The sequence below is a fragment of the Geospiza fortis genome, unplaced genomic scaffold (genome assembly GCF_000277835.1).
Source record: "Geospiza fortis unplaced genomic scaffold, GeoFor_1.0 scaffold172, whole genome shotgun sequence".
NCBI lineage: Eukaryota > Metazoa > Chordata > Aves > Passeriformes > Thraupidae > Geospiza > Geospiza fortis.
In genome coordinates, this window is record NW_005054309.1 from 2,978,663 (window position 1) to 2,991,365 (window position 12,703).

Genomic DNA, 12,703 nt, shown 5'->3' on the forward strand with positions numbered 1-12,703 from the left:
AGCTGTGTAATGAGGAAGGAGGAAGTCAGTCAAGTGTATCAATAAGCATCTTTACAGTTGGCATTATTTGGCAGCATCACTAGAAGGAAAAGTCTGAAAACAGCATGAAATCTAAACTCTCGTCTTATAAGAAGGGATCTGCAAGAGCAGATCCTTTTAGGGGACTGCTCAGACAGAAATTTTGCTTAGAAATTGTAAGAGTCATCCTTGCTCCCCAGCTAAATCAGCAGTTGAACCTGCTGGGTTTTTGGCCTGCCCCCTGAATGCTGAAGAAAAGGCTGGCAGCTGAAATGTTGCTATGCTGAGCACCTCCTGGTCCCCTGCCAGGCAGAGCTCAGCAGAGGAGAAGGGATGTGTTAATATTATGTTCTTTTACTGACAGATTGAAAACCTAGAATGGCAGGAGAACAGAAGCCGTCCTGCAATCTTCTAGAGCAGTTCATTTTACTAGCCAAAGGAACAAGTGGTTCAGCTCTGACTGCTCTTATAAATCAAGTGCTGGAAGCTCCTGGGGTTTATGTCTTTGGAGAGCTGTTGGAGTTAACAAATGTGAAACAGGTAAGAGTTGAGTTTTTATTCTAATTTCCCTTCTGCACTACCGGTATAAGGGATCTCCAGAAGTTTCTCCAGGCAGCCTGTGGGTGAAATTTCTGTGCCAGGAGTGCCTGTTGCAACTTACCTGGGTTGAGAGATGTTTTTGAATAAGAGACTGACCTTGCTTTTGCCTGTATATGTTAGGTGTTAAAGAGCACCTATATAAAGCTTTGCTACCTTAAGGCAATTGCTAACACAGCAAAAACCTGGCAGCAGCACAGTAGCACTTTTAAACAAGGCACTTTGGCAGCCAACAAGGAAAAAATCCCTTTCTACTTTACTGTCCTGGAAAGCAGAACTTCAGTGCTCTCCAAAAGTCTTTGTGAACAGATGTCTAGTGTATCAGGCCTGGGTGGTAACCAAATCCAAACCATTTCAAACCAAGGTGGAAAGCAAGTTCCAGAACTTTTGCTGAGAGTGCTTTGCCAGCCCCTGCCTCTTCTACAATGAAGGAATCTAAGCTGAATATCTCTGCAGCTGGAGTAACACAGTACAGCAAGGTTGGCTTTCCAAACAGGCTCTTAAATATGCACAAAAGCACCTCGATGGTTATTCAGTATCAAATGACAAGTGCTGGCTTTTTCCTGGGTTTGTGTGCAGTTAATGGTATTAAAAACCCAATCAATAAACATCACTGCTTGGTGCTGCCATTATTCCAGTGAAGTGTTTGCAGGCAAGAGAGGAGCTGTTACGTCCAAATGCACTCCAGTTACAGTGTCCCAGCTTGCTTTGCTTGGAAGCTCTGGTGGCTCTGCAGGTAAGCTGTCCCAGCTTTCACAGGATCCTCACCAGCCATCACCATGACCTGCTTGCTTATCACCTGATGAGAGGAGTGGCCCTGTAGGTTGTCAGCTGGAGTTAAGATTTGCTTTTTTCTTTTACCTCCCAAGTTGCCACACAAAGCATTGACAATCCAAACTGGAGTTAAGTTCCAGTGCATAGAAATGGCTGGATCATCTTGACTCTAAAACTCCTGAAATTTCTGCTCTTGAGGCCTTAGGAAGGAAGGATCCAGCTTGGGATGTAATTGCTTTTCTGCTTAATACCTGTGCAGACTTCAGCCATTCTCTGGAGAAGGTGCCTTTCAGGGTTATGTTGCCCATTTTATGGGATTTTTCTTTTCTCCCCATCCAGCTTGCTGAGGGGTCTAACGCTACCTACCGGGACTATGTAGGTAAGAGACTGCTGCCCCTTTGCAGAGGCTGGGACTGGGTTGCCCTTCAGGATTGTCAGAAGCAATTCTTTGCTTTCTTACATGCCTGGTGTAGTGTGGCTGGGTGAAAGCATACAGGAACAGGAGTTGCTTAGGAAGAGAATTGTCTGTCAGGGGTCTGGGTCATGTGTGCTTTTTGCTTGCTAAAAATGAAAGGAAGGGTTAGACACTCTGGGGTGCTGCTGGTTTGGATGGGACTGCAGTGCTGGGTTGAATTGGTCTGCAGCAGAATTCATTGATGTTCACAGCCCACTTACCTCTGTAGAGGGAAATTTCAGACATCTCTATGGAAATTTAGATGACACCGGTTATGGAAACTGCAGAAAACTTAGACAAAATTGTTCTGCATTATTTATAAAAACCTATATGGTTTGTGAGATAACCTTTTATTCCGTGACGGCATTGCTGAAACAAAGTGAATAATTTCTTAGCTAGATTACAAGTTGAAATAATGACTTTTATACAGCTTTAGAAAGACTATGTGTGAATCATCTTTGTATCTGTTGAAATGTGCTTTTATCTCTAGTACTTATGCTTCCATTCTGCTACAATTTAATGCTTCATTTGTGGGTAGCAGCCTCATCCAGACCATTACAGAGTGTGACAAATAATTCTGTCATAGTGCTGTTTTGCACTGTGGTGGATGAGCTATCTAGTTCCTGTAAGGAGCAGTGGCATCTTAAGTGCAAGGACTGGAAATTCCAGTGTCTGTGGAGCAACATGAGCCTCATGAATTCTGTGACTGATTAGAGGATGTGCTTGCTGTCCATGGCTCTTGTGTCACTGTGTGACAGCACAGTTCATTCTTCCTTTTCTAGTGAAGAAAGAGAAAGGGGGAAAAGCAGTCAAAATGAAGAGCATTGAATGAGGTGGGATGGATGGGAGAACTTGAGTGTCCCTGAAACGCTAATTTCCATTAAAGTAGATATTTTAAAGAGTTTCTTAGCTTTGGAGGGCTGCCAGTTTCCTTTCTCTTTTTAAATATTCATGAGGCACATGGATATAATACAGTGACAGTGTGGCCATCTAGATTAATGATTTCTGCTCTCTTCCTCAGCTTGGTACTTTGCACTTTAAATTCTGCAGCTCTTCAGAGAAATAAAACCAGCTGTATTTGCAACCAGATTAGCAAAGGGGGAAGATTTTTTTCTGTCAGCTTGTTAATGAAATAAAAATTACTTGGTAGAAGCAAAGCTATTGACGAACTGTTTCGGCAGGGCACCAGTTATGAATTACCTTATAATTCCAGAACCAGAATTACTAAAGAAGCAGATAAGAATGGAATTGCCAAGTTGTTCTTAACTTTTCCCCTTCTCTCCCTGGCTGTGCCAGTTTATCTGCAGCTGCACACTCTGCTCACCAGCCAGCACCCACATTAGCGGGAGGTGTTCGGTATTTCAGGGTGTAGTGTAGCATAACTAACCTGGAGTTCTGCAGCCTGGATTATGTAATTTTCAAAGAAAAGTCCTGAATCTTGTCTTTTTGACATTAACAGCAAACAAAGATAACCTGCCTGAATTAACAGTGACTCAGAAAAACAAGCTGAAGCACTTGACGATCGTAAGCCTGGCTTCCCGAATGAAGGTAAAATGTGTTTGACAGGTAAAGGGGTTTGACAGCTGTTGTCTCTTGGTTTCAATTTAGAACATGGCATCCACTCCAGAGCTCTGAAGTTGTATCAGGCTGCATAAGTACTCCCCAAAAAAATCCTGTTCTGGGAAAGTACATGTAGGGTACAGTGTTCTCTCCTTGTGCATTTGGGATATTAACTTAGTGGACTTCCATGGGTGAAGTGTGGGGGTGTCTGAACTGACATGCAGATTGGTCGTGAAGGTCTGGGAAACTTTGTATGGCTTTTTTCACTGCTGGAGATGGAGAATCATTCTTTAAAACACTGATTTTTTCTTCTAGAGAAAATTACGCAACACTCTTAATTTCTTCTACAATCCCATTTACCTTTTTTCTTCTAGAATGTGCTATACTATACCAAAGCTTCAGGAATTACCAAAGTTGTGTCAGAATATTTCACAGCCTGGCAAGCATTTGTTCAGCCATGATCAGTCACTGCTGTACCTGCAGGTCAAAGTGTAGGATACAGTAAACATTTGAGTCTCAACCTTTTGAGACTTAGCCATTCATTTTGCTCTAGGACTGTTAACTTACTCTTGGTCTTGCTGTTTTTAGTGCATTCCCTATTCTGTGTTGCTGAAGGACCTGGATATGAGGAATCTGAGGGAGCTGGAAGATCTCATTATTGAAGCAGTTTACACAGATATTATCCAGGGGAAGTTGGATCAGCGAAACCAGGTTTTAGAGGTGGATTTTTGTATTGGCAGAGACATTCAGAAGAAGGACATCAGTAACATTGTCAAAACACTCCAGGAATGGTGAGGCAGTCTCTCCACCCTCCTTATTCCTTGTACATAGCTTGTCCTGTTTTCCCCCCTCACAGTTTCAAGTGCTGGCTCAATTTCATCATGTTCCATTAATCAGGAGTCTTATGCTATAAGTAGGCACTCGGAAGAGGAGTCTGTTTGGCAAGTTTTCCAAGATCCCATCTGGGATTCAGTTTGTATTATGTATCAAGCCAAACTCTACCACATTGTGAGCTTCTGCTCTCACTGTAGCTTTTACATAGCAGAGCCCCAGTGATGAGTTGAGGACTTTGCGAAAGAGGTGCCAAACTGGACCCATGGTTCTGTGGCAGGAGCTGCAGCACTTAATAATGAGGGCAGAACTGTTACTTTTCAGCCTTTTTTACTGTGTTGAGAACTGTGTGGGCAAATTCTCAAGAATCACAGCTCTTTGGATAGGATGTCTCTTCAAGTTTGACGTTTCAGGTGGCTTTGTCTTCTCTTTGCTTCTGCGAATGCAGCCTGTCTGCAGCTGTAGTGGGACCGTGGCATTATCTCTTTGTACCTTTGCCAGAAAGCTGTTTCTCATCTTTTTGTAGAATTCCCTTCCCACCTAAAGAAATTCCCACATAGACTGTGGAGCCCAGTGCAGGTCCTGAGCTGACTGGGAATTGCTTCCTAGTTGCTATGGTAATGAGTGCATAAAAAGTAATTAAACTGCTGGGCAAATATGCTGTCCTGTGGTGGGCGCAGGTTTTTTGCTTCTCTGCTCCAACTCCCTCAGTCCCATCACGGTGGGAGGGCTCTGACAGTTTCCAGGACCTTGCAGCATTGTTTGGAAGGTAACAGTAAACCCACTGCCAATTCCCTTTCTGTCTTTTCCAGTTCTGAGTTCCATGCTGAATGCTCTTGTCATTTGAACATTTAACAGGCAGGAGGATTATATCAATATTACTTTTTTCTATAATTTAAAATTTTGCATTTGAATACTGTGTTGCATCCTGTTTAAGCTGTAATTCTGTCTGAAAAGGAAGATGAAAGTGCATTGAACCTGCGCTTATTCTGATGGTAAGGGTAACCCAGACTCTCTAGAGAGTGCTGAGAAATGCATCAGTACCCAGCAAAGCTTTTTCTTGCCAGCTTTTTGCAACTCTAAGCAGGAAGTATAAATTTAATAATTTCTTAAACTTTTAGATGAGCGTGACTTTTCAGATTGCCTGATTGAGCTGCTCCAGGGAGAATTTGTAAACACTGTTTGACATTATTTGTATCTTGTAGGTGTGATGGCTGTGAAGCAGTTCTTTTAGGAATTGAGCAGCAAGTACTTAGAGCCAACCAGTACAAAGAGAACCACCACCGAACTCAGCAGCAGGTAGAGATGGAGGTGGGTACAGAATCATCTCAGGCCTCTATGCTGTTGGATAAATGTTTGCTGAAGGAAATAATCTCTATAATAAACACCTGGTTGATGGTCACAGCTCTCAGAAGAAGGCTAACAATCATGCAAATCAGGCATGGGGTAGAAAGAAAACACATCTGCTTCTGAGTGCTAGTATGACCACAAACATCAGACATCCAGCAGAGTGGACCTTTCATTGATAAATTTTTATAAATTTAGGCTAGGTGACTGCACTAATTGTGGTTTCCTGTATTGATTCGTTAGGAAAACTATGCTTTTACCACAAATCTTTATTGCAACTCTGTTTCCTTCGTACAAGGCAGGCAGGGGGTAAAAATCTCTTTGTTAAACCTGGAAGTGTAGTTAAAAATCTCCGGAGTCTCAATTGCTCTTGCAGGAGGTGCCCGCGGCCGCTCCCCCGCGTCGGGCCGGGCGGGGATGGGCCTCCCAAGGCACTGCATCAGGGATTATCATCCCTGCAGGTTTATGTTTGCACCTGCTTGGAGGCTTGATCGGTATCCATAGCACTTTTGGTTTGCCACATGCCTTTGGCTTGGAGTTGGCACACCTGACTCCCAAATCTTTGGGGTTTTTTGAAGATTTGCTCACTGTATTTCTGGTGGGCCCTGCAGAGTTCCAGGGGATCAAGGATGGTGCTTAGTGCTGTATCTCACCTTTTCAGCCAGAGTAGCAGGAATATTACTGCTGCTTCCCACAAAACCAATTTCTGCTCCTGCTTCTTAGCACATAACCTGTGTCTCAGGTAGTCAGGTAGGCCAAATGGCATTTTAGCTTTTTGAGTTCTGTCCTGAGAGTAAATTTTTCTTTCACTGTCTCCTTTCCCCTTCCTGCTTCTGGCTGACAGAATGGTAGGATGGCTCCTTCTCCACCAAGGCAGTAGTAGGTCCGTCCAGCCAGACAGAAGGATGGTATACAGTATTGTACCACTGTCTCTTAGGAAAAAAAGTAATCCCTAGTTATTCCAGACTGGAAATACTATCAGCCCTGTCTGTAAATGAGGATGAAACATTACCTTTATTAAACTCATACAGACTATGTTACTGCTGGGAGAGTCTCTTTTATAATCTCCACTCTTATACTCCAAGGGTTTTTCAATATGTTTATGAACAGAGTATCTGCTGCAAGGGGAGCAAGAAGCAGGTGCTGATTCACTGTCTCTTCTTGGCCAGGTCACAAACATAAAGAAAACATTAAAAGCTACAGCCTCGTCGTCGGCACAGGAGATGGAACAGCAGCTGGTAGAGCGAGAGTGCCCTCCACACACAGAACAAAGGCAGCCCACAAAGAAGATGTCCAAAGTCAAAGGGCTGGTCTCCAGCCGTCACTAGAACATGCCATCTGAATGTCATTCAGTTAGGAATGACAACAGGAGGAGCAAAAGGGCCTGCGTCTCCTTTTTCAGTGGGTTCTGGGCCAGTCCCTTCTCAGCTGGCAAGTAAAAGCCCTGTTTGAACAGCTCCCACTTAGCAGCACCTGGCTAAGTTACACTGTGCAGCTCCTATGAGTTTTCAGGGTGTCCCTGCTCTGGTCCTGTCAAGGAGGACTTGTAAAGAAAGGGACTAACCAAAAGGGGCAGGAAAAAACCAAAATATCTGTGGACAGTTTTGCTCCCTCCCAGCTAGTTCATTGCTGCTTAACCTTGAGGAAGCTGCTCTACTGAATCAGATCATGGGAGAGCTTCACTAGCAAGCATGTGAATCCCAGGGTTGAAGTGTGGCTACCAAAGCCAGGCTGGGAGTGAGGAAGCCATCAACACAGATCTTTTCATTCCCAAAGGGAGCACAGGAAGGTTTCTAGGCCAGGAACTGCTTTACATGGAAGCCTTCAGCCTTTCCGCTACCCCTGTCTATTTTAAACTGGGGTGAAATTCACACTACCTCGCTCTGTGAAGATGAGTTCCAGTGCTGGGCTGTTTACTTAACTGTCTGTTTACTGCCCTTACTAAGCCCTTTAATCTCTCACAGATTTAAAGCACTGTTCTGCATCTCTGAGGCATCAGTACAATAAGGAGGAAGCAGGCTGCTCTTTCACACAGACCTTGCAGGTGGTTAGGGGCATGCTAGAAACTATTCCTCCTGAATGTGATGTGACCTCCCAGAGCTGCTTGTGAGTTGTTTCCCCCATTGATACCTTCAAAGGGTAATGCATTCTCTCTTCCTTGGATGCTGGCGACAGTGGGAGAGGAGCCTGTTTGGCATGGAGGCAGGCTGGTGGCCCAGGACCCACTGGCAGGGGTCGCAGCAGCATCCCCTTGCTGAAGCAATGGACTTGATGAGTCTTTCTGAATTTTGAACACTTTCAGGTTGTATTTTCCTCCTTTTTTTTTTTTGTACATTGTTGTGATTCTAAAGCATTTCAGCCTTTGTTTTGTGGGGTTTTTTTATTTGTTACAAACTAACTTCAGGTGATTTGCACCTAGTTTGGCACGGTGTGGGTTTTTTTTAAAGGGGGAAACATTGGAACAGCAATTCATAAAAAAGTACATTTTAGAAAAAAAATTAAAAATGCTGATTAAATGTCAGAGTCTGGAGTCTTGACTTGGAGGCTGTTCTAGGCTTGTTGTCCAATGGCACTTGTTCACTTGAGCATTTATTTGATTCTTGGTGTATGTAGACCAAAGGTCTGATTGATCTCTGATGCATCTGGGAGACAGGGAAGCCTCTTCACATTTTGTCAGTCGTTCATCTTTGTCCAGATTTGTGCAGAAGGATGTGTGGCAAAGCTGGTAGCTGAGCCCAGTGTCCTGAGCCTAAACAGCTTTGATGCCTGGTAGTGGAAGGGTCAGTGGTGCTTTTAGGCCAGTCAGTTCCTTCCTTTGCATCTAGCAGAGTGCTGCTTTGTAGTTTGGCTCCTGCATTTCACTTCTGTAAAGAGAAGCTCTTTTCCTGGGCAGGCAGGGGAGCTGTTTAAGCAGAGGACTGTGACAATGCTCCAGTCCTGCAGCCAGCTGTCACCTGCATTTGCTCGTGCAATGCACGTGTCTTCCTCTTATTGCTACCAGGACTCTGCCATCTGCATCTTTGCAGTCCTCAGTCACAGGACTTGCTCACTTGTGGAAGTAAATCCCTCTCCTTTTCTTCTCCTGCAGTGCAGGCACACCAGCTTTCAGTCTGGAGAGGAAGATCAAAATACTCTCCCTCCAGCTTCCTCTGAGTCAAATCCCAGACACTTCTGATTCTGGTCAGGCTTCTGATTCTTTACCAGCTCTCTCTCCCCCTAGAAATGCAACAAGGTTGTTAAGTGGATAAGCCCAGAGCACGAAGCCTTCACCAGTAACTCAATGGAACTGTTTCCCAAGCAGTGGCAGGATTAGCTCCTGTTTCAGCTTCTCACAGTGTTCAGCTGACAGCTTCTCAGGAGGTGCAGGTGGACCTTGTGTTCCCCAGTCTGTGATGGAGATGGACTGTGTCTGTTTCTAGCCTGCTGTGTTGACAGCTGCAATGTGCTGGTCATCCATTTCCTCACTGGATTTGACTAGTGAGGCTCTATAGTCCTCTTTCCATTTTTAATATCAGTCCTGCAAAGTGGCAGGAGGAATACAAATGCCTTTGGGAATCATTTTAGTTCCTCATCAAGCCACAGTCTGCTGGGGAGGTAGATGTGAGTTTGGTGCCCTTGGTGTTTATTCCCTGCCAGTTACAGGGGTCGCATTAGTTTACTGAAGCTTCTTTTGTGGTTGGAAGTTTTTGAGTTTGTTCTTGTGTTTTTGCTGTTCTCAAAGCCTGGCTGGGGGTGAGGATCTTATTTACGCTTTGGTTTGCATTGCCTTTGATCAGCAAAGCAGCAAGAGAGGAAATAGCACGTTGAATAAAGAGCTGTCCCATGTCTGATGGTGACAGAGGACAGGGAAGGGACTGGTGTGTTGGAGGGGATGGAGCTGTTTGCATGCTTGGCTTTCCTGGTGTGCCATCAAAGGGCTTGGTGCTGCAAAGGAGGGGGATGTCTGCAATGAGCCCAGGCTGAGATGAGTCATTAACAAATGACATGCACAGAGTACCTGGGGGAGGCAAACAGCTCTGCAGCAGCCGGTTAATGAATCTGGCTTGAAGGAAAGAGTTAGAAGCTATTCCAGAAATGAAGCAGAAGGCAGAGTTGTTAACGGGCAAGGATGCAGGAAGTGCTGTGCTCTTTGAGAACAGCAACAGATAAAGACTGTGTTGAGTCCTGTTGACTACAGGAAAGGCAGCAACTCAGAGCAGAGTTGTGTGAATTAGGGGCTGAATTGTGGGCAGTGCCCAGGGAGCTGAACTGCTGTGGGGATGAGAGGGAGGTGGAAGCAGAGGCAGATTTGATGCAAACTCCCATGGATTGCCTGTGCCTGCTGGAGGCAGCTAACACAGCTTGTCTGAGCACTGCTGGACGCTGCTCCCTGGTGCAGGGTGAGCATTCTGCCCTGCTTTGGTTTATGGCAGCAATGGGATGCTCCAACTGCAGCTCGCTCCAAGATTGCAGCAGGACAGACTTTGAGCTATTGAACTTCTGTTTGCCTTTTCCACCCAGAGGGAGAGAAAGTGGATGGAAACTGCCTTCCCTCTGCTTTTCAGGGCTTTATTGTCTAGCTTTGTGTTGTGCAGCTCCACTTGTACTAGTGCTTTTTTAATATGGAATTGAGCACTGAGCTGGAAAATGGAAGAGAGGATCTCAGCTGATTGCAGTGCTGGTAGGCTGCCCTAGCCCTAAAGCTGTGCCTCGTGCTAACAAATGTCCCTGGCATCCCTGCCGAGACTCGCTTGATACCAGCTAACATCAGGCAATTCGGGAACACAATAAAGCAGTGCTGATGTCAGTCTTTAACAGAAGAAAAAAAAAGTTTTGGATTAAAATCTCTTCTTCTTTTACTTCCCTCCTCACCTTCTTAGCCAAGTTGAATGCTAACTTACTCTTGTGTTGAGAGCAGGAGGGAAAATCAGTGATGCTGACAGAGTCTTCTGTCTTCAGATTTGAGACCTGTCCTGCAATCAATCTTGTGCAGCCCTAGGAAATCCCATGGATGCTTGTGGAGCTGCTGTCAGGCTTGCAGGTGTCTCTCCATGGATCATGTACAGGAGTAGGACCTGCAGAGCTGCTCTCCAGAGTGAAGCTTTTGTTCCTCACAGAAGACAGTGGTCTAAAGAAGTGGCCATTTTCCCACCAGCTCTGCAAAGTGAATTTTGCTGAACATCTTTCAGTTCTTGAAAGAATGTAAAAGGACGCAGACCCCAGAGGGTGTTTTGGGTTTTTGTGTTCCTATCCTATGAGGGCAAAATGCACTGGTCCCTGTGTGCCAAGCAGACTTGTGCTTACTCACTGCAGGGAAGACAGAAGAAACAGTGCCCTTATCTTTGATAGCTGTATTAGAACATAAATCACATGGGCAAAACAGACTTTTCCTAAACTTTCAGTTCTGTACAGGGTTATATGAGTTCAGCTAAGCTAGAAACCATGCAAAGCCCACCCCTGCATAGTAAAGCTGCCCAAACTTGTGCATTTGTGGGGGTCTTGGTGCTGGGGGTTCCTATTTTTGGTCTGAGCCTGTTGCAAACTGCAATGCAGAAAAACAACCTTGCTCTTTATTATTCTAAATGATGGGGAAATGAGGAAATCTAAGAGCCTGCCCAACAAACACAATAGACCCAGATAGCCCTATCTCGGGCACCTGGTCACAAAGTTTCCTGTTGTTTTTTTTCCACCCCACTAAGTCCTCTATAATACCTGACCTAATGCAAGGGAACCAAAACCTGAGTCTGCATAGCATATTTTTGTGTAATCTGAAAGAGAGTAACCCAGGGGCATCAAGAAAGGTAAAGTAAAATTTAGAGAGATCTCAGTTCCTACTTGTAACCTCAAGCTTATAGTCTTAATTTAGAATTTTAGCCTGACAGTCTGATTGAATTTCTCGGCAGAGTTTTTAGGAATATGTCATTGTTTCATTCTGCTCCATGATGATGGTCCGTGTCTCTCAGGGACTGTTGACATTTTGCTGATAGTTCCTCAAGTTTGGCCCTCCCACAGAGCTCCCAGAGGTAAGTGATTGTAAAGAGAGTGTGTGTTTACCCCCCAGCCTGGGCTGACCCTGCCTCTCAGCATCCCTGGGGTGCTACTCCCCTCCCTAACTGCTCAGCCAGGCAAAGGAGTGGGCAGAGCAGCACTTTGCTCCCTGTCTGTGAATCCACAGGCACGGAAGCTCCTTTGTGCAGTGTGTACATCTCATGACATGCCCCACTGCAAATTGCCTGAGTGTGGTAGCTGTGACCACAGTTTTTTCTTGTTGATAAGAAGAGATGTCCCTGCTCTAGTGAACGTGCATACATACACACTGGAAATTCCAGGCAATAATGGGATGCTGTAAAATCATTTAATAGTCCTGAAATATGTATTTCCCCACAAAGCACAAAATAATTGGTGCCAGTAGTCCTTGCTTGCTCTAATTCTAGTAGAAGATGGCACACGCTTCCACATGTCCAGATCTCCAAAGAGCCTTTAGAAATCTGTATCATTAGGGTGTTTTTGAAATTCCCTAGTCACACACGATAGCTCTGTGTTTCCAGAAGAGCTGATTGGGGTGGGTAAGCAGAGCCTTGCTCCATCAGGGATCAACCTCTTTGTGAGTATTTGGAGCTTGTCTGACCATAGACTGTATTTTCATGGGTATGAGATTTGGAAGTAGTGTTCTCTTGCCCTTCAGATCCTTCCCAAAGATGCTGTTTATCTCACCAGCCCTTGTGTTTCACTCAGTGTCTCATGATCAGCACAGTCCTAAGGCTGCTCTGTGCTGATGCAGTCAGTAACATCTCGGTGTTTCATTGTCACCTTTGCAGCTGTTAGCACCAGTTCCTTCAGGATCACCTGCCAGCTGTGGTGCTGCACCTTTTACATCAGGACTCTGAGATGACACCTCTCCTTGCTGGCAGACAGGCCAGGTGGGTAGGCATTGCTCCTTGGAGCTGTTCTGCATCTCAGGAAGGGCAGGCTGTAGCCTGGTTTAGCATAAAGGAAATCAAGGACAAGGACAGTGTTGTAAATAAGGGGCAAAGCACAGAACTGTGTCCTCTTCCAGCTCTGCTGCAGCTGCAGAGAGCAGCCTTGGGCAGATCAGTTCCTCTGCAGCTGCATTTCCCAGGACAGCCTTGCTCCTTCCTGCTG

The 12,703-nt window shown here is 45.1% G+C and overlaps 1 protein-coding gene across 2 annotated transcripts; it reads left to right on the forward strand.

Moving 5' to 3' along the window:
• Positions 1-383: 383 nt before the first annotated feature.
• Positions 384-8,102, forward strand: COPS7B (COP9 signalosome subunit 7B). Of its 2 annotated transcripts, XM_031055350.1 has the most exons (5): positions 1,750-1,768; positions 3,303-3,391; positions 3,992-4,194; positions 5,440-5,545; positions 6,751-8,102. In XM_031055350.1, exons 2-5 carry the CDS (start codon positions 3,386-3,388, stop codon positions 6,907-6,909), a joined length of 474 nt encoding a protein of 157 aa, XP_030911210.1. In that variant the 5' UTR covers positions 1,750-1,768; positions 3,303-3,385; the 3' UTR covers positions 6,910-8,102. The 2 variants fall into 2 exon arrangements, with proteins under 2 accessions (XP_014167807.1, XP_030911210.1); XM_014312332.2 differs by lacking the exons at positions 1,750-1,768; positions 3,303-3,391 and adding an exon at positions 384-558.
• Positions 8,103-12,703: the final 4,601 nt, after the last annotated feature.